Source organism: Pan troglodytes, chromosome X (genome assembly GCF_028858775.2).
Source record: "Pan troglodytes isolate AG18354 chromosome X, NHGRI_mPanTro3-v2.0_pri, whole genome shotgun sequence".
NCBI classification, from domain to species: domain Eukaryota; kingdom Metazoa; phylum Chordata; class Mammalia; order Primates; family Hominidae; genus Pan; species Pan troglodytes.
Window position 1 is genome coordinate 48,885,518 of NC_072421.2, and position 27,586 is coordinate 48,913,103.

Here is a 27,586-nt window from a genome sequence, read left to right on the forward strand (position 1 = left end):
GTGAGTAATGCTACAATGAACATGGAAATGCATATATCTCTGAGATAGTAATTTCGTAACTTTTGGATATATACCCAGAAGTAGGATTGCTGGATGCTATGGTAGTTTATTATTTATTTTTTATTTTTTATTTTTTAGACAGAGTCTTGTTCTGTCGCCCAGGCTGGAGTCCAGTGGTGCAATCTTGGCTCACGGCAAGCTCTGCCTCCCGGGTTCACGCCATTCTCCTGCCTTAGCCTCCCGAGTAGCTGGGACTACAGGCGCCCACCACCATGCCCGGTTAATGTTTTGTATAGTAGAGACGGGGTTTCGCCATGTTAGCCAGGATGGTCTCCATCTCCTGACCTCATGATCCGCCCGCCTCGGCCTCCCAAAGTGCTGGGATTACAGGCATAAGCCACCATGCCCGGACTTGGTAGTTTATTTTTAATGTTTTGTGGAACCTCCACACAATTTTCCCTACTAGCTGTACTAATTTACATTCCTACAATAGTGTATAGGGGTTCCCTTCAGCACTTGTTATCTTTCCTATTTTTTTTTTTTTTTGACATGGAATCTCACTCTCTCACCCAGGCTGGAGTGCAATGGTGCAATCTCAGCTCACTACAACCTCCGCCTCCTGGGTTCAAGCGATTCTCCTGCCTCAGCCTCCCGAGTAGTTGGTGTTACAGGTGCCCACCACCACACCCAGCTAATTTTTGTACCTTAAGTAGAGATGGGGTTTTGCCACGTCAGCCAGGCTGGTCTCGAACTCCTGAGCTCAGGCAATCCACCTGCCTCGGCCTCCCGAAGTGCTGGGACTACAGGCATGAGCCACCATGTCTGGTCCTTTCCTCATTTTTATAGTGACCATCCTAATAGGTATGAGTTGATATCTCATTGTGGTTTTGATTTGCATTTCCCTGATGATTAGTGATGTTGAGCCCCTTTTTGTATACCTGGTGGCCATTTGTATGTTTTCTTTGGAGAAATGTCTTTTCAGGTACTTTGGCTATTTTAAAATCAGTTTATTTGGGGTTTTGCTATTGAGTTATATGAGTTCCTTATATATTTTGGATATTAATCCCTTATAAGATAAATGGTTTGAAAATATTTTCTTCCATTCCATAGGTTGCCTTTTCATTTTGTAGATTGTTTTTCCTTTGCTGTGCAGAAATTTTTTAGTTTGATGTAGTCCCACTTGCTTATTTTTTTAAGACAGAGTCTTGCCCAGGCTAGAGTGCAGTGGCACGATCTTGGCTCAACCTCCGCCTCCCAGGTTCAAGCGATTCTCCTGCCTCAGCCTCCTGAGTAGCTGGAACTACAGGTATGCACCACCACGCCCGGCTAATTTTTGTATTTTTAGTATAGATGGAGTTTCACCATGTCAGCCAGGCTGGTCTCGAACTCCTGAGCTCAGGCAATCCACCCACCTCGGCCTCCCAAAGTGCTGGGATTACAGGCGCGAGCCACCACACCTGGCTGTTTATTTTTGCTTTTGTTGTCTGTGCTTTTGGTTTCATGTCCAAAGAATCATCGATAAGACCAATGTCGAGGAGTTTTCCCCCTTGGTTTCCTTCTAGGACTTTTATGGCTTCAGATCTTATGTTTAAGTCTTTAATCCATTTTTAGTTTTTGTGTATGGTGTAAGATAAGGGTCCATCATTTTTCCCAGCACCATTTATTGAAGACTGTCTTTCCTCCATTGTGTATTCATAGCACTTCTGTCAAAGATTAGTTGATAATAGCTGGGCGCGGTGGCTCCCCTCTGTAATCCCAGCACTTTGGGAGGCCAAGGCAGGCGGATCACGAGGTCAGGAGTTTGAGATCAGCCTGGCCAACATGGTGAAACCCTGTCTCTACTAAAAATACAAAAAAAAAAAAATTAGCCGGGCATGGTGACACATGCCTGTAATCCCAGCTACTTGGGAGGCTGAGGCAGGAGAATCGCTTGAACCCAGGAGGCAGAGGTTGCAGTGAGCCGAGATCGCACCTCTGCACTCCAGCTTGGGCAACAGAGCAAGACTCTGTCTTGGGTGGCGGGGGATAAGATTAGTTTATATTGTATGTGTGGGTTTATTTCTGGGCTCTCTTGGGTTTTGGGGGTTGGTTTTTGTTTTTTGTTTTTATCAGGCAGCCTCCCAAGCCAGAGTAGGCTCAGAGAGACTCCCTATTTTCTGGGCCCTTGATTCTGTTCCACTGGGTGTGTGTGTGTGTGTGTGTGTGTGTGTGCGCATGTGTGTGTGTGTGTTTAAAGAGGGTCTTGCTCTGTTGCCCAGGCTGGAATCCAGTAACACAATCACAGCTCACTACAGTCTCAAATTCCTGGGCTCAAGCAGTCCTCCCACCTCAGCCTCCCCAGCAGCTAGGACTATGAGCACACACCACCATGCCCAGCTTTTTTTTTTTTTTTTGAGACTGTTACACTCTTGTTGCCCAGGATGGAGTGCAATGGCGTGATCTCGGCTCACCACAACCTCTGCCTCCCAGGTTCAAGCAATCCTCCTGCCTCAGCCTCCCGAGTAGCTGGGATTACAGGCATGCACCACCACGCCTGGCTAATTTTGTATTTTTAGTAAAGATGGGGGTACTCCATATTGGTCAGGCTGGTCTCGAACTCCTGACCTCAGGTGATCTGCCCACCTCGGACTCCCAAAGTGCTGGGATTACAGGCGTGAGCCATCGCGCCCAGCTTATTTTATTTATTTTTAAATGTACAATTAAATTTTTATTGGATATAGTCACCCTATTGTCCTGTCAAAGACTAGATCTTATTCATTCTTTCTATTTTTTGTACCCATTAACCATCCCCACCTCCTCCCACCCCCACTACCATTTATCTGACTTTGGTATCAGGGTAATTCTATTCTCATAAAATGAGTTTGGAAGTGTTCCCTCTTCTTCAATTTTTTTTTTTTTTTTCCTTTTTTGAGACAGAGTCTCACTCTGCCGCCTAGGCTGGAGTGGTTTGATCTCGGCTCTCACTGCAACCTCCACCTCCCACGACCAAGCAATTTTCTTGCCTAAGCCTCCTGAGTAGCTGAGATTACAGGCACCCACCACCATGCCCGGTTAATTTTTGTATTTTTAGTAGAGACGGGGCTTCACCATGTTGACCAGGCTGGTCTTCAACTCCTAACCTCAGGTGATCTGCCCACTTTGGCCCCCCAAAGTGCTGGGATTACAGGCGTGAGCCACCATGCCCGTCCTGTTGGGAGATTTTTGATGAATGATTCAATCTCCTTACTTGTTATCAGTCTGTTCAGATTTTCTATTCCTGATTCGGTCTTGGTAGAGTGTATATTTCTAGGAATGTGTCCATTGTTTCTAGGTTATCCAATTTGTGTAACAACTGTTCATAGTAGTGTTTAGTAGGCTTATTATTATTATTTCAGATAGGGTCTCACTCTGTCACCCAGGCTGGAGTGCAGTGGCACAATCACGGCTCACTGTAGCTTCAACCTCCCAGGCTTAAGTGATCGTTCCCACCTCAGCCTCCTGGATAGCTGAGATTACAGACACACATCACCATGCCTGGCTAGTTTTTGTATTTTTAGTAGAGATGGAGTTTCGCCGTGTTGGCCAGGCTGGTCTCGAACTCCTGACCTCAAGTGATCTTCCCACCTCAGCCTCTCAAAGTGCTGGGATTACAGGCGTTAGCCACTGTGCCTGGCAGGTCCTTTGTTTTTCTGTCGTTTCACTTGTAATGTTTCTGATTTTATTTACTTTGTTCATCTTTTCAAAAAACCAACTCTTAGTGTCATTAATCTTTTATATTTTTTTCATCTATTTCATTTATTTTTGCCCTGATTTTGTTATTTCCATCTTTCTGCTAACTTTGGACTTCATTATTTTTCTAGTCCCTTGAGGTATAAAGTTAGGTTGTTTATTTGAGATCTTTATTTCTTTTATTTCTTTTTTCTTTTTTTTGGGGGGGGGGGACAGGGTCTTGCTCTGTCACCCAGGCTGGAGTGCAGTGGCAAGATCACAGCTCACTGCAACCTCCACCTCCTGAGCTCTAGGGATCCTCCCACCTCAGCCTCCCAAGTAGCTGAGACTACAGGCGCACACCACCATGCCCAGCTAATTCTTTTATTTTTTGTAGAGACAAGGGTCTCACTATGTTGCTAAGGCTGGTGTTGAATTCCTGGCCTCAAGAGATCTTCCTGGCGGGGTGCAGTGGCTCATGCCTGTAATCCTAGCACTTTGGGAGGCCGAGGTGGGCAAATCACTTGAGGTCAGGAGTTTGAGACCAGCCTGGCCAGCATGGTGAAACCCCTCTCTACTAAAAATACAAAAAATTAGCCAGGCGTGGTGGCAGGCGCCTGTAATCCCAGCTGCTTGGGAGGCTGAGGCAGGAGAATCGCTTGAACCTGGCAGGCAGAGGTTGCAGTGAGCAGAGAGAGTGCCACTGCATTCCAGACAGAGTGAGACTCCGTCTCAAAAAAAAAAAAAAAAAACAGCTCTTCCTGTCTTGGCCTCCCAAAGTGCTGGAATTACAGGCATGAGCCACCGTGCCCAGCCAGAAGTGTATTGTTTAATTTCCACATATTGGTGAGTGTTCTGATTTTCCTCCTTTTATTGATTTCTACTTTTATACCATTGTGGTCAGAAAGGCTCTTGATATGATTTCATTCTTCTTAAATTTGTTAAAACTTGATTTTGTGAAGTTTCATTATATCATGCATTGGTGGGGTCCACCTACAATAAGCTAAAACATTGCCGTGTAATGTAATGTTAGGGAGTGGGAAGCATTAAGGGAAATAAAGCAGGGTGGGGGTGGAGAGTGAGATGTGATGGTTTACACATGGCAGTCAGGGAAGGTGACTCTGAAAAGGTGCCTTTCAACAGAGACCCGATGTTCCAGGGAGAGCAGTCAAGGAGGATATCCAGTGGTCTAGTTCGTGGGAATGGTTCCTCCACAGCGCTCTGGCTCCGTTGCACGTCTCCACATGGGCCACGTAGGTAAGCTGATGTAAGTCTTGGCAGAACGCCCTGTAATCCTCGGAACACAGAGCACGGAAGGTTTGTGGGGAGTTCTCACGAGGCCATTTACCATTCACCTCCCTATCTACCAAGGTGCCTGTTGTGAGACAGTTTTCTCCCCACCTCCTGAGGTTCTGGTGGGGTTTGAGGCTTTCTACCCCTCACCTCTGGGCTATAGAACTGCTTAGCTGCAGCATGAAATTAGCTCCTCAGCAACAAGGTGTCCTGCCACCTGGTGTGTGGTCATCTCGCCCCTTTCATTTCGGTGTTGCCCGGCACAAGGGACATGAACCAGAATCTGTGGATGTTCTTGCTTTCATGGTCCACGTAAGTAACATCTGAATGTAACTAGGGCTTGTTTCATTTCCAGCCAAACCTGTCAGCCTTACCTTGCTTCGACATCTGGAAGAGGAGAATTAAAGGCAGAGGGAAAAGCAAACAGGTGCAAAGGCCCTGAGGCAGGAGCTTGCTTGTTGTGTGGGGAACAGCAAGAAAGCCAGCGGGGCAGGAGCAGAGTGAGCCAGGGGCCAGTGGTGGGTGGTGAGGTCAGGGAGGGCCCGGAGGGCCTCGTGGGCCACGGAGAGGACTTTGGCTTTTTCTCTGAGAGAGATGAGAGCCACGGCAGGGCTCTGAGCAGAGGAGGGCCCTGGGCTGACTTGGGTTGCAACAGGATCCCTCTGGCTGCTGTGAGGACAGATTGAGGAGAGGGGGCGAGGACGGCAGTGGTGAGGAGGCTGCTGCAGTCATCCAAACCAGTGATGGTGGTGGCGGCAGTGGACGCCGAGAGGAGAGCTCGGATTCTGGCATATTCTGAAGGTGGAACTCACAGGGTTTGCTGACAGATCAAGCAAAGCGAGGGCGGGATGACAAAGTACTTGTTAGGAATCCACACTAGATGAGCTCACAAAAAGTAACTTGACAGTTGGTGTTAGTGTTGTGGTTAAGAACAGGGATTCGGAGCCAAGTGGCCTACATATAAATCCAGTTCCATTGCTTACTGGCTGTGTGACCTTGGGCAGGTCACTTCCTCTCTTTGTTTTCATTTCCTCACCTGTGAGATGAGATGGCAATAGTATCTACTTCACAAGACTGCTGTTGTAAGGATTACACAAGGTTTTCTATTAATGTAAAGTGCTTCAGGCTGGGCACAGTGGCTCATACCTGTAATCCCAGCACTTTGGGAGGCCGAGGCGGGTGGATCACTTGAGGTCAGGAGTTCGAGACCAGCCTGGCTAACAAGGAGAAACCCCGTCTCTACTAAAAATACAAAAATTAGCTAGGCATGGTGGCGCATGCCTGTAATCCCAGCTACTCGGAAGGCTGAGGCAGGATAACTGCTTGAACTCGGGAGGCGGAGGTTGCAGTGAACCGAGATTGCGCCATTGCACTCCAGCCTGAATGACAGTGAGACTCTGTCTCAAAAAAATAACAAATTAAAATGAATAAATAAATAAATAAAGTGCTTCAAAGAGTGCCTGGCATAAATAAAGTGCTTGTTATTAGTGACATGACCACGGGATGAGAAGTGTCAGGGAAGTGAGTCATAGCAAAGAGCATTCCAGATACCAGGAACACTTTGTACAGTTTTCAAAGCATGTGACAGGAAGCCAGCGTGGCTGGAACATAACCTGATGGAGTAAGAGTGCCAAGAGGTGAGGTTGGAGAGGAAGCCTAGGAGGAGATCAGCCCCTCACGGTAGCTGGACGCCATTGCAGACCTTGGTGCATAGAGCAGTCCTGGAGGTCAGAAGAGACCAGGAACAGAACTAGATCTGGGACTTAGTGCTGGGGGTGCACAGAGCTAGGAGAAGGACGGGGCATTATTGTCAACAATGCTGGCTGGTTACCAGGGGTTGGTGGTTTCTGGTGTCCAGGATAAGAAACAGTCCAGTTCGAGCAGTAGGACAAATACCTAACGCATGCGGGGCTTAAAACCTAGATGATGGGTGGATAGGTGGAGCAAACCACCATGGCACATGTATACCTATGTAACAAACCTGCATGTTCTGCACAGGTATCCCAGAACTTAAAGTAAAAAACAAACAACAACAACAAAAAAAAAACAGTTCGACTTCCCACTGGAGTCCAAATACTAGTTCTAATATTGTCTACATCTGTGGCCATGGGCAGTAAACCCCTCTAGAGTTCACTTTCCCTATCTTCAAAATGGGGCTTAAATGTCATACCTACCTCCTTAGGTTTGTGACAGTACATATAAGATCAGTATAGTCAGCACTCAGTAATGCAGGCTATCACCACAACCAGGTGGGACCTATCCCAGGACAGCAAGGGTGGCTTGACATTTGAAAAGCATGAGATGTAGTTCAACATATTAGCAGGAAAGAAAGAGAATCAAGGGCTGTAATTGCCTGGGACTGTGATATCAGATGCAAGGGCTAAACACTCCCAGATCTGCAATCTAGCCCTGAATGCCTCACTGGGCAAGCTGAATTGAGATCTTAAGACCAGAGTGATCCTAGTCCTACCCCTGTGAAGTGATTTCCGCTGGCTCTGAATCCGTGGCCGACAGGCTTTAACGTCCGCCTTATCCTCACGCTCAGCAGTCCAAGGCTTTGTGCATTCTGGTTTCAGTTCAAATTTATTTTTCACACCTGCCCCCCAGCAACAATAACCAAACTACTATTTTTTTTTTTTTTAAGAAGAGTCTCACTCTGTTGCCCAGGCTGGAGTGCAGTGGCGTGATCTCGGCTCACTTCAACCTTCACCTCCCAGGTTCAAGCGATTCTCCTGCCTCAGCCTCCTCAGTAGCTGGGATAACAGGCACACACCACCATGCCCAGCTAATTTTTCTACTTTTAGTAGAGATGGGGTTTCACCATGTTGAGCAGGCTGGTCTCAAACTCCTGGCCTCAAGTGATCCACCCGCACGGCCTCCCAAAGTGTTGGGATTACAGGCATGAGTCGCCATGCCCGGCCAAACTACTATTTCATTTACAAGTTTACCAATTTCTTACATTATTATTTTCTTACTATTGATCTTGGCAGTTAGAATCATAGCTCCAGGGACTGAAGAAGTATCTGTCAGAAGGCTGGCTTGCTAGTTCAGCATGCTGGGGACCGCACAGTGCTCTGTTTGAGGCTTTTTCCAAAGGCAGAAATTTTATTTCTGACTTAGGGCATAGAGAGTTGTCACCAACCCCCATTTGGGGGTTGTGAGAACTTTGGCTTCAGAGGCAAATGTTTTCCCATCAGGAAATGATGAAAGTTATGAACTCATATCCCAACCCCCACTCACCCCATTTAGGAAGAAACTTCAGGGATGAGATAAGTGAATGAGGATTCCGTGTCTCCACTCCAATTACACCTCAGCTCCATGGCTCCTCCCGTTTCTCTCTCTGGCCTTGATTCTCAGCACACCTGTACTCTGAACCACCTACACTTTCCCACCTACACTTTTACTTTGTCCCCTGAAGTTGGGGCCCAACTTGAGATTTTATTTCAGCCTGTGGTAGCAATGAAAAGCAGACACAGCCAATGTGGTCCACTGCATTCCTTGTTTTTTTTTTTTTTTTTTTTTTTTTGAGACAGGGTCTCACTGCGTTGCCCAGGCTGGAGTGCAGTGGTGTGATCACGGTTCACTGCAGCCTCAACTTCGCAGGCTCCAGTGATCTCCCACCTCAGCCTCTTGAATAGCTGGGACTACAGGTGTACACCATCATGCCTGGTTATTTTTTTTTATTTTGTAAAGATAGAGTCTCACCATGCTGTCAGGCAGGTCTCAAACTTTGAAAACTAACCGAAAGCTTGTAACAAGCAGAGGAATGTTTAATCAAGAAAAACCAGCTGAGTGGCTCATGCCTGTAATCCAGCACTTCGGGAGGCCAAGGCAGGCAAATCACGTGAGGTCAGGAGTTCGAGACCAGCCTGGCCAACATGGTGAAACCCATCTCTACTAAAAACACAAAAATTAGCCAGGCATGGTGGTGCACGATTGTAGTCCCAGCTACTTGGGAGGCTAAGGCACGAGAATCGCTTGAGCTGGGAGGCAGAGGTGCCCATGTTGGCGAGGCTGGTCTCTAACTCCTGGCCTCAAGTGACCCACCCTCCTCAGCCTCCCAAAGTGGTGGGATTACAGGCGTGAGCCACAGTGCCCAGCCAACAAACCTTTCATCAGCTTGTTTTGTCTAGTATCTTATAGCCTTATAGGAAGAGGTTTTAAAAATAATTTTTATAAATTTAATACGTTAATATTGAAAAACAACAATAAAAGAATTCATTCCAATGGTGAAACAGAATTTCCCAGGTATCCCTGACTCGAATTCCTGACTCTTCTGTTATTTCATTCCATCATATTTCTTTGGAAGCAGAGTGGTGGGATGAAGGGGCAGGGCTCTGTTGAGAGAAGGTGGAAGTGAATGGGAAAGGTATTTATCACAACACTCTTTATGGCGAAAAAAGAACATGGAAATAAACCCAATGCCAGTCACAAATAGGGGACCAGTTCAGGGCTGGGTGCAGTGGCTCATGCCTGTAAATCTCAGCTCCTTGGGAGGCTGAGGTGGAAGGATGCCTCAAGGCCACGAGTTCGAGACCAGCCTGGGCAACGTATCAAGATACCCCCATATCTCTCTTTTTAAAAAAAACAAAAACAAAAAAACAAAAAAAAAAACAGGGTCTTACTCTAACATCCAAGCCAGAGTGCAGTGGCATGGCTCACTGCAGCCTTGACCTCCCAGGCTCAAGCAATCCTCCCACCTCACCCTCCTGAGTAGCTGGGACTATGAGCACACACCACCACACCCAGCTAATTTTATTTTTGTAGAGATGTAGTCTCACTGTGTTGCCCAGGCTGGTCTCAAACTCCTAGACTCAAGTGATCTTCTTGCCTTGGCCTCCCAAAGTATTGGGATTACAGGTACGAGCCACCATGCCCAGCCGACCCCATGTCGCTCTCTCTTTTTTAATTAATTTATGTTTGAGATGGAGTTTCGCTCTTGTTGCCCAGGCTGGAGTGCAATGGCACGATCTCAGCTCACTGCAACCTCCGCCTCCAGGGTTCAAGTGATTGTCCTTGCCTCAGTCTCCCAAGTAGCTGGGATTACAGGCTCCTGCCACCATGCCCGGCTAATTTTTTGTATTTTTAGTAGAGACAGAGTTTCACCATGTTGCCCAGGCTGGTCTCGAATTCCTAACCTCAGGTGATCTGCCCGCCTCAGCCTCCCAAAGTGCTGGGATTACAGGTGTGAGCCACCACATCCGACCTCTTTTTTTTTTTTTAAGAGACAGGGTCTCGCTCTGTTGCCCAGGTTGGAGTGTAGTGGCATGATCACAGCTCACTGCAGCCTTAACCTCCCAGGCTCAAGCAATTCTTCTGCCTCAGCCTCCCGAGTAGCTGGGACTACAGGCATGTACCACCATGCCTAATTTTTGGTAGAGATGGGGTCTCACTTTGTTCCCCAGGCTGGTCTCAACTTCCTGGACTCAAGTGATCCTCCCACCTCAGCCTTCCAAAGTGCTGGGATTACAGACATAAGCCACTACGCCCAGTTGACACCATGTCTTAAAAAAAAAAAAAAAAAAAAAAACTTAAGGGAACCAGTTCAATAAAATGTCACCCTTGAATTCCCTGGGCTTCAGATATCCTCATCTGTAAAATGGGGATAGTAACAGGACCCGCAACCTTCAGTTATTATGATTAAATTGGCTGGGTACAGTGGCTCACGCCTGTAATCCTAGCACTTAGGGAGGCCGAGGCGGGCGAATCACTTGAGCTCAGGAGTTTGAGACCAGCCTGGCCAACATGGTGAAACCCCGTCTCTACCAAAAATAGAAAAATTATCCGGGCGTGGTGGCAAATGCCTGTGGTCCCAGCTCCCGGGAGGCTGAGGTAGAACTGCTTGAGCCCAGGTGGCAGAGATTGCAGTGAGCCAAGATCGTGTCACTGCACTCCAGCCTGGGTGACAGAGTGAAACCCCATCTCAAAAAAAAAAAAAAAGATTAAATAGATTAATATATGTATAAAATACCTTGAACAGTACCCAGCACATTGTCTCATAAATATTAGTTGTTCTTGTTAAGGTTACACGTTTGTGCAGTGAAATAGAGTTTATTCTTTATCAATCATGTTACAAAAGAGTATTTAATATGAAAAGACACTGATAAGCTTGTTACAGGGACAAGGGAGATGCTGAGTCAACACAATACAGTGTGATCTTTCGGTGACTTTAAAACATTGTTGAATTGATTGTATTTGTTATAAAAATAATGTGGAAAATAACAGCTTTGAATTTTATGTCAGTTGATGTTAAGATCCAACAGGAAGTTTACCCTGATAACATTAAGATGAACAGTTTGAAAGCAGCTTCCTGCTGGAAGTTGAAATAGAGATGATTCAGATAGCCTCTTTGGATCCAAACTCCAAAGCTTCTTTTGCCTAATTCTATCTTCTGTCTTTAGAAACTCAAGCCTCGACCGGGCTCGGTGGCTCACGCCTGTAATCCCAGCACTTTGGGAGGCCGAGGCGGGCGGATCCTGAGGTCAGGAGATTGAGACCATCTTGGTTAACACGGTGAAACCCCCTCTCTACTAAAAACACAAAAATTTAGCCAGGCGTGGTGTCGGACGCCTGTAGTCCCAGCTACTTGGGAGGCTGAGGCAGGAGAATGGCGTGAACCCAGGAGGCGGAGCTTGCAGTGAGCCGAGATCGCGCCACTGGACTCCAGCCTGGGCGACAGAGCGAGACTCCCGTCTCAAAAAGAAAAAAAAAAAAAAAGAAAGAAAGAAACTCAAGCCTCAAGCTTTCTGGGGGCATCCAAGTCCAACCATCCCAGTCACACACACACAACCGACCTTACTCATCCCAGGGGTGTGCAGAGGCCCACTGCAAGAACTGGTGAACTTTCAAGGCGTCTTTGCATATATGATGATTTTTTATTCTATTATTCAAGTTTTGCTTGGACAAAATTGTGCTGCTAAAAAGTGGCCTACACCACTTTTTTTGTTTTCGTTTTTGAGACAGGGTTTCACTCCCGTCGCCCAGGCTAGAGTGCAGTGGCGTGATCTCAGCTCACTACAACCTCCGCGTCCTGGGCTCAAGCAATCCTCCTGCCACAACCTCCCGAGTAGCTGGGACTACAAGCGCCCGCCACCATACCCGGCTAATTTTTGTATTTTTAGTAGAGACGGGGTTTCACCATGTTGGCCAGGCTGGTCTTGAACTCCTGGCCTCAAGTGATCCACCTGCCTCGGCCTCCCTAAGTGCTGGGATTACAGGCGTGAGCCACCGCGCCCGGCCCTACACCACTTTTTAAAAGTCGTGTTTCTTCTCTTTTTTATAATGTTGTACTTCTGATTTCTAGGGAATGATTAGCAAACTCACCCCTGACGCTATGTCCCTTGGACATTATCCTTGTATATACAAAAAGTGCAATTAACGAGTGGGTAGAAGTCAAGGGGTGGAGCCTCCGTCCTTGGGCTTGAAGCCAATGTCCTTCAATGCGCCTGCGAGACTCCCACGCCCTGGGAAGGATGCCTATCGATTCGCTCTGGGCTCGGCAGCTCTTTCTGATAGCAGGCAGCCATCTTGCCTGGAGCCTGAGAAAGGGAGGAGAGACAGAAGGAACCGGCGACAGTGGTCTCAGGGCCGCTCCGGGGGGCCTCAAGAACCGGAGGCAGCCCCGGAGGTGGTCCCCGATCCCGGGCTATGCTCTTGGATCTGAGACGGGAAGGCGGAGGGCGGCGGGGACAAGATGGGTGGAGAATGTCAAGCAGGGAATGCTAGGCGGGGGAGGGGCGTTGCTATGGCGACTGGGGAGGGGCGGTGTCTGTTCTGAATCGCTGTGTGTCACCCGGGCGCTGCCCAGGAAGGGCAGGGCTGGGGTGATGACCATGGTAACACCCGGGTGGGAGTTCGTGACATCTCCGGCGCGGAGGGACTCGATGTCTATGGCAATGGTCGCCTGGTGGAAGGGACGGAACTAGATCCCTTCGCTCGGGACGCTCACATTCCAGGCCCTTGTCCTGCAGGCTGCCGCGGGCGGACACGCCAGAGGAGGAGGCCGGGGAATGGCCGCGGTGTGGCAGCAAGTCTTAGCAGTGGACGCGAGGTGAGGCGTGGGGTCAACGCCCATGGGAGCAGAACTTACTGTGGTGCATGCGCAATGGCGATAAGTGAGGCTGGGCGGAGAACTTGCCTTATGCGGCTGCGTGGGCATGCCGGAGGTGAGCATGCGCAGTAGCGGGGGCGGGCACGCCCGCGGTGAGTTGGCTGGGCCGGAGAGGATTCTAAACAGCAAGCTGGGAAAATGTGGTCAGATGTGGGCATGCGCAAAGCGGCTACCTGTGAGAGGGAGGTGGGGCTCAGGCAGGTGACATCCTATTCCCTATGGGTGTCCCCTAGACTTTTTTTTTTTTTACATCATCACTTCCCCATTCTGACCCCATCACCTCCCAACGCTGACCCCCATAATGTCAGTCTGACTTCTGTCGCCCTGGTATACTGACCCTAATTATTGTCTGCGCTGACCCAGTCACCCCGTAGGGACCCCAGCACGGCAGCAGACTGACTCTGTTGTCTGCAAACTGACCTCATGACCATGCTCATTATTACTGCAGACTCACTCCCACCACAGGACCAAGAGGTCCCTCATCACCACTGCTAGTCATTCTTACCACCTAGGCCCCAGTCACTGCCACACACCTCACTCTTCTGCCGTACCCCCCCCCCCCCGAGCTGATTGATTCCCTCTGTCCTGTGCCTGCTGCCTGCCCTGCATCCTGACCCTGCAGGTACAACGCGTACCGCACACCAACGTTTCCACAGTTTCGGACGCAGTATATCCGCCGGCGCAGCCAGCTGCTGCGGGAGAATGCCAAGGCTGGGCACCCCCCAGCGCTGCGTCGGCAGTACCTGAGGCTTCGGGGGCAGCTGCTGGGCCAGCGCTACGGGCCCCTCTCCGAGCCAGGCAGTGCTCGTGCCTATAGCAACAGCATCGTCCGCAGTAGCCGCACTACTCTTGACCGCATGGAGGTGAGCTTCTGGCCACATTCACCCCCTGGGCATACCCTGCCTGCACACATTCACTCCACTGACTTTCATCAAGCACCTGCTCTTTGCTGGGCACTGTTCTGCATCAGCAGAGGACAAAAAAATAATATGCCAAGTAAACCAGTAAACACACAAACTTTGTAAACAGGTCAGTAAACATATAGCAAGCCCTGTCTTTAGTATCTGCTGAGCCCGGGGAGGGCAGGAACAGCAGAACTCGTGAGGAAGCCACTGCAGTAGTACAAGTGGGCAGCGGTGGTGGTGGCAGGGGACACAGTGAGAAGTGATCTGACTCTAGGTAGATTTTCAGGGCTCCACACCTCAAAGGTTCTCGGGCTTTTTGCAAGATGCACCCACCCTGACCCTCTCCATTTGCAGGACTTTGAGGATGATCCTCGGGCCCTGGGGGCCCGTGGGCACCGTCGTTCTGTCAGCAGAGGCTCCTACCAGCTGCAGGCGCAGATGAACCGTGCCGTCTATGAGGACAGGTATGCACCAGAGGCAGCCAAGGCGGGGGGCGGGTTGCGAGGAGGAGAGGGGCCCTGGGGCAATGGCAGACTGAACACTCTCGCATCTACCTCCTGTCACCCCTCACTTCCTATTGGGGCCCAGGCCCCCTGGCAGCGTGGTGCCCACGTCAGCAGCAGAGGCAAGTCGGGCCATGGCCGGGGACACGTCACTGAGCGAGAACTATGCCTTTGCGGGCATGTATCATGTTTTTGACCAGCACGTGGATGAGGCAGGTGAGCCAGTGGGTAGCGGGTTCCATCACCAAGCATTTTCCCAAACTGTGACAACCAACCAAGGCATCCTTTTCTGAATCCAAGGCCCCTGGCACACTCCAAAGGAGGAATAACCATCCATAAAGCCTTTTGTAGACTGAAAATCCCTCTGCAAAGTGGTCAGTGCTTCGTCTACTGGAAAGGGCCTCAGAAGCCTAAGAGAGAGCCCTTTGCAGCAGGCTGCCTGGGTTCCTGAGTCACTTGGAAGAGTTCAAAGCCTTTGCTGATGATAAATCCCCTTGCAGAGGGCAGAGTGGGCTACAGTGTCAAGGGTTTTGCAAATTGCCAAGACCTTGATTATAAAGTGTTCGCTAAGACAGGAACTTTTTCATGTTGCAGAAGAATTTTGCAATCTGCAAAGGAGCTGCTAAGACTTAGGGAGCTTTGGCAGAGGGTCTTCAGGGGTTACAGTTCCCTTTGTCAGCCAAGGAAAGCCCTTTGCTGAGGCCACTGTGCCTCATGCAGTGGGGCCCCAGCCCCAGCCCCAGGCACACACGTCAGAGCCTTTTAGAGAGAAAAGTGCCCAGTGAGTGTGCAGATTCCCACTAATGGCTTCTTGGCATTGCAGTCCCAAGGGTGCGCTTCGCCAATGATGACCGACACCGCCTGGCCTGCTGCTCACTCGACGGCAGCATCTCCCTGTGCCAGCTGGTGCCTGCCCCACCCACAGTGCTTCGCGTGCTACGGGGCCACACCCGTGGTGTCTCCGACTTCGCCTGGTCCCTCTCCAATGACATCCTCGTGTCCACCTCACTGGATGCCACCATGCGCATCTGGGCCTCTGAGGATGGTCGCTGCATCCGGGAGATCCCTGACCCCGATAGCGCTGAACTGCTCTGCTGCACCTTCCAGCCTGTCAACAACAACCTCACTGTGGTCAGGCTCCAGGACACCCACTCACCAAGGGCTGGTGGGCTGGGTCAGGAAGGCTATCTGAGGGAATCAGAGTATAAGGAAGGATAGCCAGGGGGGCCTAGGACCCCCCCACCCCCCACCCAATCTCGTCAGAGCAGTCCTAGTGTGGTCAGACTTAAAAGGGAAGCAGATCAGAAGACGGGAGTGGGCCAGGCACAGTGGCTCACGCCTGCAATCCCAGCACTTTGGGAGGCGGAGGCGGGCGGATCACGAGGTCAGGAGATTGAGACCATCCTGGCTAACACGGTGAAACCCCGTCTCTACTAAAAATACAAAAAATTAGCCGGGCATGGTGGCGGGCGCCTATAGTCTCAGCTACTTGGGAGGCTGAGGCAGGAGAATGGCGTGAACCTGGGAGGTGGAGCTTGCAGTGAGCCGAGATGGCACCACTGGGCGACAGAGCGAGACTCCGCCCCCACCCCCCCAAAAAAGGGGAATGCCGTTCTTGGTCTGGGATGGCCTTGCTGTGGTACACTCCAGGGAGCACGGGCCAGGGTCAGGGTTCTGGCTCTGGGGCCCCTTTGGTCCCATCAGCTGCAGTCCTACAGTTTTCCAACTGCAGGGGCTACCTCTGAGGAGCAGGATGATGAGGCTGAGCCTCGTCTGGTCTGTCAGTGGCCCCACCGTGTCAGACTCCAGGGTAGATTGGTCAGAGAGCAGGGGAAGGACATTAGAAAGTCTGGCGTGGCCCGGGGTGTAGTGGGGTGAACTGCAGAGGAACAGACCAAGAGTGAGCTTGTGGGCCGGGATCCTCCCCGCATTAGCAGCAGCCCCACAAGTTCCAGAAAGGAGCAGCCAGGGAGCAGGGGAAAGCTGGGATCACAGGCCTAGGCAGGCCCTATGGTTCTCACACTGTAGGAGGACTGGCCAAGGGGCAGCATGATGGCTCTGAAGGCCCTTTAGTCCCATAGGCAGGTGGCCTACTCTGGGCAGATTGCAAAAGGGGCTGGCTAGGGAGGTGGATTCATGCCTGGTCACCTTGTCTACCTGCCACAGCCCTATTGTGAATAGACTCTAATAGGGACCAGCCAGTCGCATCAACAGCAGCCCCACTGTGGTCAGACTCAAGGAGGGCCTGGCTGGAAGCAGGATGATGGTCTGTGCATTCTCCCCACAGGTGGGGAACGCCAAGCACAACGTGCATGTCATGAACATCTCCACAGGCAAGAAAGTGAAGGGGGGCTCCAGCAAGCTGACAGGCCGTGTCCTTGCTCTGTCCTTTGATGCCCCTGGCCGGCTGCTCTGGGCGGGTGATGACCGTGGCAGTGTCTTCTCTTTCCTCTTCGATATGGCCACAGGTAGGCAGACAGCAGGCCTGCATCTGGGTGCTCGCCCTCCAGCCCTCCCAGGGCACAGCCCTCACCCTCACCTTTGCCTTCCCTCCCTCTGCTGCTGCAGGGAAGCTGACCAAAGCCAAGCGTTTGGTGGTGCATGAGGGGAGCCCTGTGACCAGCATCTCAGCCCGGTCCTGGGTCAGCCGCGAGGCCCGGGATCCCTCACTGCTCATCAATGCTTGCCTCAACAAGTTGCTGCTCTACAGGTGGGTCCCCCATCAGGGCCTCCTGGAGACGGAGGACCTGCCTCCTCCAGCACACTGGGACAGTAGCTCATCTCCTCCATCAGGTTAATTTAATTGAGGGAGCAGTAGTAGCAGTAACAGTAATAGCAGTAGTGAGCGCGTTTCCAGCCATCACTGTGGCCAGGCCCTGTTCGAAGCAGTTTCCACGTATCACCACATTCAATCCTTGCACCGACCTGTGAGGTAGGTGCTGTTATTATGTCCATTTTGCAGGTGAGCAAACTGAAGCATAAAATAGATTAGGGCTACTTAAAGCAGAGGCCTGTTTTCCTTTCTTCCTTCCTTCCTTTTTTTTTTTTTTTGCGGGGAGTAGTGTGGGGGTTACTGTCCCCACTCACATCTGTCATGTTACCCAAATGCAGTTCTCAGCCTGGGCCACACATTGGAATGACCTGAAGAGCTTCAAAAACTCCTGTCTGGGCCCCTCTATAGGCCAGTAATTTCAGAAGCTTTGGGATGGGCCTGGGCATTGGTAGATTGAGAAATTCCCTAAGCAATGTCTGGCCAGTCCTGAAAACCACTGCCTAACAGGATGCTTTTTATTCTACCCCTTTATTTCTCTCCTCCTTTTTAAACAATTTCTGTATATATACTTAACAATTTTTTAATTTAAGTGTACCCTTAAGTTTGCCCATTTCCCACAGCCTCTCCTTTCTTCCTCCTGCCACCTCTGGCCTCCTCCTGCCACAGTAAAGCCCATTAACGATCCACATCTTTCCACATATCCTTCTCTTTCCACAAATCCTAGGCGTGTACATATATCCATGTATGTTTCTGTTTGTTTGTGAGACAGGGTTTTGCTGTTACCCAGATTGGAGTGCAGTGGCATGATCATGGCTCACTGCAACCTCCAACTCCTGGGCTCATGCGATTCTCCCACCTCAGCCTAAGTAGCTGAGATTACAGGCACACACCACCATGCTCGGCCAACCTTTTTAATCTATTTTTTGTAGAGATGAGGTTTTGCTCTGTTACTCAGTCTGGTCTTAAACTCTTGGCCTCAAGTGATCCTTGTACCTCGGCCTCCCAAAGTGCTGGGATTACAGACGTGAGCCACCTTGCCTAGCTCCCACCACAGTTTTGAAAGAAAGACGTTTTAAAGAAATGGCCTTTTCCGGCCAGGCACAGTGGCGCACTCCTGTAATCTCAGCACTTTGGGAGGCCAAGGCGGGTGGATCACCTGAGGTCAGGAGTTCAAGACCAGCCTGGCCAACATGGTGAATCCCCGTCTCTACTAAAAATACAAAAATTAGCTGGGCATGGTGGCAGGCGCCTATAATCCCAGCTACTTGGGAGGCTGAGGCTGGAGAATTGCTTGAACTTGGGAGGCGGAGGTTGCAGCGAGGCGAGATCGTGCCATTGCACTCCAGCCTGGGTGACAGAGCCAGACTCCATCTCTTAAAAAAAGAAAGAAAAAAGAAATGGCCTTTCCTACATTTCGAGTTTCTCACCAGGCAATGCCTTGTGGAAACCCCCCAGGTTACCTGTGGGGACAGTTTTATTCTCTCTAAGGGCTGTGCAGTTTTCCACAGTGTGGGCATACCATGGTGTGTTCATTTCCTCTCTTTGTGCTTATCTTAACACCAGGATCTTTTAGAGACCCTTATAAAGAAAAACTAGTGAATGAAACTGCAGAGGCTCCCATTTATATCAACAGAGACAGTTTCTGAACCATCAGTAACTCACACATCAGCCCCTACTTATAGTTTATGTAGTCATCTCAGAATTGGGTTTCATAAGCTGGGTGTGGTGTGTGCCTATAGGTAGTCCCGGCTACTCGGGAGACTGAGGCGGGAGGATCACTTGAGCCTAGGAGGTTGAGGCTGCAGTGAGCCGTGATCGCACCACTACACTCCAGCCTGGGTGACAGAGTGAGATCCTGTCTCAAAAACAAAAAAAAAAAATATGGGTTTCATGAACCCTGTAAAGAACTTAGGCACAGGGGTGGGGACACAGGCCCACAACTTGTCTCCCTGCTAGGGCTGGGGCTGTGTTTTGACTCACTCTCTCATCCTCTCAGGGTGGTAGACAACGAGGGGACCCTGCAGCTGAAGAGAAGCTTCCCCATCGAGCAGAGCTCACATCCTGTGCGCAGCATCTTCTGTCCCCTCATGTCCTTCCGCCAGGGGGCCTGCGTGGGTGAGTCCTGTAGGGACAGGGGATCTGGGTGGCTGGGGAGGGGCAGGAACCAGGGCTGGTGCCAACCTGGCTCAGACATCACGACACCGATGCCCTGACTTCCTGGACCTCATGACCCCTCCTGCCCCAACAGCCTCACTGTGGAACTCACAGCTCCAAACAGCTCAGAGAACTCACAGTTTGCACTTGATCTCGGCCAAAAGGCCGAGAAGTGATGAAAACTCACACTTTGAATGCACTTACTCCCCAAACAGCCCAGAGACCTCGCATTCTGCACACAGTACCAAAACAGCCAGGTGACCTCCCATCTAGGGATGGGGCCCCCTCAAACCTCCCCAAGCCATGCTAGGACCTCACACCTCGGACATACACCCTTCAACACCTCAGACACCTCAGGGACTTCCCACCAGGGGCACCCCAGGCGCCTCCCGATGGCCTCTCCCTCTCACCCCGACAGTGACGGGCAGTGAGGACATGTGCGTGCACTTCTTTGATGTGGAGCGGGCGGCCAAGGCTGCTGTCAACAAGCTGCAGGGCCACAGTGCACCTGTGCTTGATGTCAGCTTCAACTGCGACGAGAGCCTACTGGCCTCCAGTGACGCCAGCGGCATGGTCATCGTCTGGAGGCGGGAGCAGAAGTAGGGTCCTGTCGGCCCTGCTGCTGTCCTCCATCCCACTGCTCTTACTCCAGCCTCGTGTTGTAAATAAAGTTTCGGTGGTCATGCTGAGGGCCGGCTCCCAGCTCTGCCGGGGACGGACAGGGCAGAGGGCAGCGGGCAGCTCCAGGAACACGGTGGAACGGGGTTCATTGACTCATTTGTGCATTCATGCATCGACGGATTCATTCATTCCACAAGCATTGATTGAATGTCTGCTGGGTTACAGGCCCTGCCTTAACTGTTTTACACACTTATGCATTCGATAGACATTAGTGAGCCCTGACCGTGTGCCAGGAACTGTTCTAGGCACTGGGGATACTGCTCTGACCTAAACTGACGGAAATGCCTGCCTTCATTGGGCTTGCATCATAGCGGAGACAGTAGACAAAAATATGGAACAGGCCAGCTAATGATGAGTGGTATGAAGAAAATAAAGCAAGGATGGGAGACAGAGCTGCAGAAGTTGGGGGAGTGGGCTCTTTATGGTGACAGCATCAGGGAAGATGATCCTGACAGGGTGACTTTTTTGTTTTTGAGACAGGGTCTCACTCTGTCACCCAGGTTGGAATGCAGTGGCATGACCATAGCTCACTGCAGCCTCAACCTCCAGGGCTCAAGTGATCCTCACTTAAGCCTCCCAAGTAGCTGGGACTACAGGTGTGCGCCACCACACTCGGGTAATTTTTGTATTTTTAGTAGAGACGGGGTCTCGCCATGTTGCTCAGGCTGGTCTCGAACTCCTGGGCTCAAGCGATCCACTCGCCTCAGCCTCCCAAAGTGCTGGGATTACAGGCATGAACCACCATGCCTGGCTCAGGATGACATTTAAAGACCTGAATGAAGTGAGTGGGAGTCATAGTGTAGGGGGAGAACATTCCAGGCAGAGAGAAAGCCAGCCTAAAGGCACTGAGGCTGGAGCGCTCCAGAAGGATCATTGTGTATGCCAGAGTCTTGCTGGACCAGAGTGTGACAGTAGATGAGGTCAGACAGGCCAGATGCTTCATGGGCCACAGTTAGGACTTTGGCTTTTTTTCTGAGTGGGGGTGACCAGAAGGTGTCAAGCAGAGGAGGAACATGATCTGACTTGGTCATAGAGGCTCCCTCTGGCTGCTGAAGGGAACAGATTGGGGGTGGGGGTAGAAGCAGGGGACCCAGCAGGAGACCCCTCTGAGCGCAGTGATGGGGACTTGCACCAGGGTAGTGACAGTGGAGGAGTTGGCGGGGGAATGTTGGGTCGGACCCCCAGGGGGTTCACTATGTTAGGCTGCAGGACTCTGCTGCCTCCTCAGGGGGCGATATTCCCAACCCTTCTGTGCATTGTGTTGTTCATTGAAAGCAGGGAGCAGAGGTGTTGAGTCCTGGAGCCCCAAGCTGGTGCAGGAGCAACCGGAAGTTAAGGCTGACCTGGGGCCTCCTGCTGTGTGGCGGAATCTCCATCCCTCAGACCACCCCTGTCTCCTCCCAGCCCCATCCAGGGTACAAATTCCAGCCCTGGAACAGCTCAGAGACCAAAAAGTGATGTTAAGTATTTGATGGGAGCCCCAAGAGAGGAGAAAAAGCTTTGAGTATCGATGGGGGTAAATAACCAAAATCACTTATCAGTGGCCTGCGTCACCAGAAAATGTCAAAGTTACCTGAAGCAGCAAAGAGGCTCTTGCTCCGGCCCCTCCCTTCCTTCTCAGCTCCATTTGTTGCCACATATGCGTTGACTGGAACTGCGACTGACATCTTGGGACCTTAGGGTCAGTGCACAGCGTGGTAGAGACTCCAGCTTGGCCCAGCGTTGCTGAGCTGCTGAACTCGCACCAACAGTCTTGTTGGAGGGAAATAATCTCCCGTTTGTTCAGTCCAGTTATTTGACAGTGTGGTTACTTGCACCCCAAGCATTTCTAACTGGCACTTCCATCTAATAGACCTCAGGGTACATGGTGGTGAGATAGGGACATCAGTGAGCTGGATTGTTCCCATGGTAAAGGTCATGTATGTGTGTGTGTGTCATGGTCCTCAATACCAGTCCCAAGCCCAGTGATTTGCTAGGAGGACTCCCGAGACTCAGTATGTGGTTGTATTCATGGCTACGATTGACTTATTACAACAAAAAGATATGGAGCAAAATCAGCAAAAATAAATGGTGTGCAGGACCAACTCCCAGAGAGACCCAGGCACAAGTTTTCAGGGCTTCTCTCTCATTGGAGTCACACAAGATGTGCTCGGTTCACAGTAATGGGTTGTGACAATACATGCGAAATGTTGCTGACCAAGGAAGCTCAATTAGAGACTCAGCACCCAGAGGTTTTTTTTTTTGTTGTTGTTGTTTTGGTTTTTTTTTTGGGGGGGGGGTCTTGCTCTGACGCCCAGGCTGGAATGCAGTGGCATGATCTTGGCTCACTGCAGCCTCCACCTCCTGGGTTCAAGCGATCCTCGGGCCTCAGCTTCCCGAATAGCTGGAACTACAGGCGCGCACCAGCAAGCTCGGCTAATTTTTGTATTTTTAGTAGGGATGGGGTTTCACCATGTTGGCCAGGCTGATCTTGAACTCCTGACCTCAAGTGATCCTCCCACCTCAGCCTCCCAAACTGCTGGGATTACAGGCGTGAGCACCTGGCTGGTATCAAGTTTTTATTGGGGCATGGTCACATAGGCACCCCCTGCCTGGCACCTACCCAAATCCCAGGCTCCCAAAAGGAAAGCAGGAAAGCAGGGGCTCAGCATAAACCACCTTTTTTTTTTTTTTTTTTTTAATTGAGACGGAGTCTCGCTTTGTCGCCAGGCTGGAGTGCAGTGGCGTGATCTCGGCTTACTGTAACCTCCGCCTCCTGGGTTCAAGCAATTCTCCTGCCTCAGCTTCCTGAATAGCTGGGACTACAGGCGCCTGCCACCACCACACCCAGCTAATTTTTGTATTTTTAGTAGAGATGGGGTTTCACCATATTGGCCAGGCTGGTCTCCATCTCTTGACCTTGTGATCCGCCTGCCTCGACCTCCCAAAGTGCTGGGATTACAGGCATGAGCCACCGCTCCTGGCCCACTTTTTTATACAAACAGCTTAGGTAGAGTAAGCCATTCTTTTTTTTCTTTCTTTCTTTCTTTTTTTTTTTTTTTTGAGACAGGGTCTCACTTTGTTGCCCAGGCTGGAGTGCAGTGGCTCAAACATGGTTCGCTGCAGCCTCAACCTCCCAGGCTCAAGCGGTCCTGCTGCCTCATCCTCCGAAGTAGCTGGGACCACAGACATGCACCACCATGACCCCAGCTGATTTTTGCAGAGATGGGTTTTGCCATGTTGCCCAGGCTGGCCTTGAACTCCTGGGCTCAAGTGATCCTCTCACCTTGGCCTACCAAAGTGCTGGCATTACAGGTGTGAGCCACCACACCCGGCCTGAGTGAGCCATTCTTATCTCTTAGGGAATGGTGGGAACCCTCCTGGAATCTATGTTCTTAGACACCACCCAAGGGCCAACCTTGAAGCAGGCCTTTCCAAGGATCGCAGTCGAGGCCTGCTCTGTTACTGTTTTTCTGCACAGTGTGCAACACCACACAGATGCCCAGTTTCTACCAAGGTCTGTGGATGGCAGGATAATTTTGAGGAACCTCCTTTTTCGCTAACACTTTCTTCTTTTGTTTACACTCTTCACATTGTCTATTGAGTCTGGATTCAAGATGATTGATTGTGAATATTGTGCATGATTTTGGGGGTTTCTCCTTGTGAAATTTTGAGGTGGCAGATTTGACATTCTACTTTAAACTCATCTTGGTGGTACTTTTCTTGACTCACCACCTAAGGGGGAATAAATAATGAAGAAAGAATAAAAATAGTGTTATCAGTCACATTTGGGCCTCGGTTAACTTGTTCAGCATCACTGGTTTCACATCAGATCTGAAGCTCTGTCAATCATTCCACTATCAATTCCACTCTGGTCTTGCCTCAAATCGAGGCTTCGATTAACTGTTCCCTGCCCTTTGTCTGACTTTCAACCTGTGTGTTTGTCAACTACTTTACCATCAAGAGCCTCTCTGGGCCAGGCGCAGTGGCTCACACCTGTGATCCCAGCACTTTAGGAGGCCAAGGCAGGCGGATCACGAGGTCAGGAGATCGAGACCATCCTGGCTAACACGGTGAAACCCTGTCTCTACTAAAAATACAAAAAAATTAGCCGGGCGTGGTGGCACGTGCCTGTAGTCCCAGCTACTCGGGAGGCTAAGGTAGGAGAATCACTTGAACCCGGGAGGCGGAGGTTGCAGTGAGCCGAGATCGCGCCACTGCACTCCAGCCTGGGCGACAGAGCGAGACTCCGTGTAAAAAAAAAAAAAAAAATGGCTGGGCTCGATGGCTCACACCTGTAATCCCAGCACTTTGGGAGGCCAAGGTGGGCAGATCATGAGGTCAGGATATCAAGACCATCCTGTCCAACATGGTGAAACCCCATCTCTACTAAAAATGCAAAAATTAGCTGGGTGTGGTGGCGCGTGCCTGTAATCCCAGCTACTCGGGAGGCTGAGGCATGAGAATCACTTGAACCCAGCAGGCAGAGGTTGCAGTGAGCCGAGATCGCGCCACTGCACTCCAGCCTGGCGACAGAGCGAGACTAAAAAAAAAAAAAAAAAAAAAAAAAGCCTCTCTGGTCTCAGAACGAAGCTGGGCCTTTGTTAACTATTACCCCACTGGTGTACCACTGGTCAAATCTCAAACCAGGGCTACTGTATAATATTTCACTAGCAATTGGCTTCTGATCTGACCTTGAACTGAACTTGGGTTTCTATTAACTACTGTATTTTGTGACGGTGCCCTTTTGCTCCATTCCAACCTCAAGGACCCTCAGTCCTGACGTTACATCTGGGCCTCTGTTAATTATTTCACCACCAATGCCCTTATGGTGTCAATTCCAGTCTGCACTTCTGTATTAACGGTTGTACCACTGGCTGGGCAGGCACAGTGGCTCACGTCTGTAATCCCAACACTTTGGGAGGCCAAGATGGGCAGATCACCTGAGGTCGGGAGTTCGAGACCAGCCTGACCAACACGGAGAAGCCCCATCTCTACTAAAAACACAAAATTAGCCAGGCATGGTGGTGCATGCCTGTAATCCTAGCTACTCGGGAGGCTGAGGCAGGAGAATTGCTTGAATCCGGGAGGCGTAGGTTGCAGTGAGCCAAGATCACGCCATTGCACCCCAGCCCTGGGCAACAAGAGCGAAACTCCGTCTCAAAAAAAACCCCAAACGACACCACCACCACCAACAACAAAACAGTTGTACCATTAATGCCCATGGAGTCTAAACTTAAGCCCAGGCCTCTGTTAACTAGTCTACTATCACTGACTCTTTGGTCTGATCTCAGACCTGGGCATCTCTCTCTCTCTTTTTTTTTTTTTTTTTTTTGACACAGAGTCTTGCTCTGTCGCCCAGGCTGGAGTGCAGTGGTGCCATCTAGGCTCACTGCAAGCTCCGCCTCCCGGGTTCATGCCATTCTCCTGCCTCAGCCTCCTGAGTAGCTGGGACTACAGGCATGCACCACCACGCCTGGCTAATTTTTTTGTATTTTCTAGTAGAGACGGGGGTCTCACCATGTTGACCAGGATGGTCTCGATCTCCTGACCTCATGATCCGCCTGCCTCGGCCTCCCAAAGTGCTGGGATTACAGGCGTGAGCCACTGTGCCTGGCCCTGGGCATCTCTTAATGTTTCTTTCACCAGTACCTATGACCTCAAACCCAGGCACTTTATTTATTTATTTATTTATTTATTTATTTATTTATTTATTAAGACAGAGTCTCACTCTGTTGCCCAGGCTGGAGTGCAGTGGCACGATCTTGGCTCACTGCAACCTCTTGCTCCTGGGTTCAAGTGATTCTCCTGCCTCAGCCTCCCGAGTAGCCAGGATTACAGGTGCCCGCCGCCAAGCCCGGCTAATTTTTGTATTTTTAGTAGAGATGGGGTTTCACCATGTTGGCCAGGCTGGTCTCAAACTCCTGACCTCAAGTGATCCTCCTGCCTCGGCCTCCTAAAGTGCTGGGATTACAGGCATGAGCCACCACGCCCGGCTGACCTTCATTTGATATTCTAGCTTAAAGGTCCTTCTGGTCTCGGATCAAACCTGGACCTCGGTTCAGTTTTCATCCAACAATGCCACATGGGTAATGCCTGGTCTTCTTTTTAACTATTCAACCTTCAGTCTCCTCTGATCTGACTTTGAATGTAGGCCATTTTAACTCACACCGTCAATTGGTCTGATCTCAAATCTGGTATACTGTTAAGCATCAATGTTCTTCTGGTTTGTTCTCAAAACCTGGGTTCTCTTTTCTTTTTTTTTTTTCAGACGGAGTCTCGCTCTGTTGCCAGGGCTGGAGTGCAGTGGCATGATCTCGGCTCACTGCAGCCTCCGCCTCCCAGGTTCAAGCAATTCTCCTGCCTCAGCCTCCCAAGTAGCTGGGACTACAGGCGCATGCCACCACGCCCGGCTAATTTTTGTACTTTTAGTAGAGACGGGGTTTCACCATGTTGGCCAGGATGGTCTCAATCTCTTGACCTCGTGCTCTGCCCTCCTCGGCCTCCCAAAGTGCTGGGATTACAGGCGTGAGCCACCGCGCCTGGCCACTGGGTTCTCTTTTCTAGTCATTCCACATTCAATATCATCCTGGTCCCTAATCAGAGCTCTTCCACTATCCTTGCTCTCTAGTCTGTCTGATTCTTAACCAGGACTTAGATTTCCTATTTCATATTTAAAGATCTACTAGTCTAGTTAGCCAACACAGCCATTTAACTATCCCCAAATCCTTCCACTCCAAGCCTTCTCAAACCAGTCTTCTGTTAAATACACCACCAACTCCCATCTGGTTTGACCTTGAATCTGATCCTCTGATAACTGCTCCATCGCCAGTGTCCTGTGGATCTGTCATTGAACTTGTACAGTTATCTCTTCCAACACCAGTGCCCCTAGAGTGTGAACTCAAACTCCAGGCTCTGTTAAGTATTCTAGACTCGAGTCCACTCTGAACTGACCTCAAACCTAGATATTCATTCGATTGTCCTCATCCCTTTTTCTCTGGTCTGACCCTAAACCAGGGTCTGTGTTAACTATTACGCCTGGAATGTTCCTCTAGTCTGAGTTCAAGCATTTTCTAACTATCCCAATATCAAATCCCACCTCTTTGTCTATATATTTAACAGAATAATTAAAGCAGAACTAATTAAAACTCCTTGCCCCTCTTACTTGACCTCAAATCTGGGTGTCTTTATTCTATCATCAGTGCTTTTCTTGTCTATTATTGAACTCTGTGTATTAACTCTCCTAACATCAATGTCCGTGTCTGACTTTAAACGATGGTGTCTGTTCATTCTTCCACTATAAATTCCTCTCTGGTAGTGTTGCCTTCCACACAGGCCTCTGATAAAACTACCATTGTTAATGCCCCCTTAAACAAGGACTTTGGTTAGTGAGTTTACCATCAATACCTTCCCGTTTGATTTTTTTATTTTTATTGAGACAGAGTCTTGCTCTTGTCACCCAGGCTGGAGTGCAGTGGCACGATCTTGGCTCACTGCAACC

General features: G+C 50.2%; 1 protein-coding gene across 8 annotated transcripts; it reads left to right on the plus strand.

Moving 5' to 3' along the window:
* Positions 1–1,201: 1,201 nt before the first annotated feature.
* WDR13 (WD repeat domain 13) lies at positions 1,202–20,189 on the plus strand. 8 transcript variants are annotated; one of them, XM_016942610.3, is made up of 11 exons: positions 1,202–1,306; positions 4,831–4,944; positions 12,951–13,030; positions 13,713–13,953; positions 14,350–14,459; positions 14,584–14,714; positions 15,322–15,629; positions 16,786–16,966; positions 17,067–17,208; positions 19,268–19,386; positions 19,844–20,189. In XM_016942610.3, the coding sequence occupies exons 3-11, from the start codon at positions 12,990–12,992 to the stop codon at positions 20,026–20,028; spliced, it is 1,458 nt and encodes a 485-aa protein (XP_016798099.1). In that variant the 5' UTR covers positions 1,202–1,306; positions 4,831–4,944; positions 12,951–12,989; the 3' UTR covers positions 20,029–20,189. The 8 variants fall into 8 exon arrangements, with proteins under 8 accessions (XP_016798099.1, XP_016798098.3, XP_063659846.1 ...); XM_016942609.4 differs by having other exon boundaries at positions 13,747–13,953; XM_063803776.1 differs by lacking the exon at positions 1,202–1,306 and having other exon boundaries at positions 12,951–13,145.
* Positions 20,190–27,586: the final 7,397 nt, after the last annotated feature.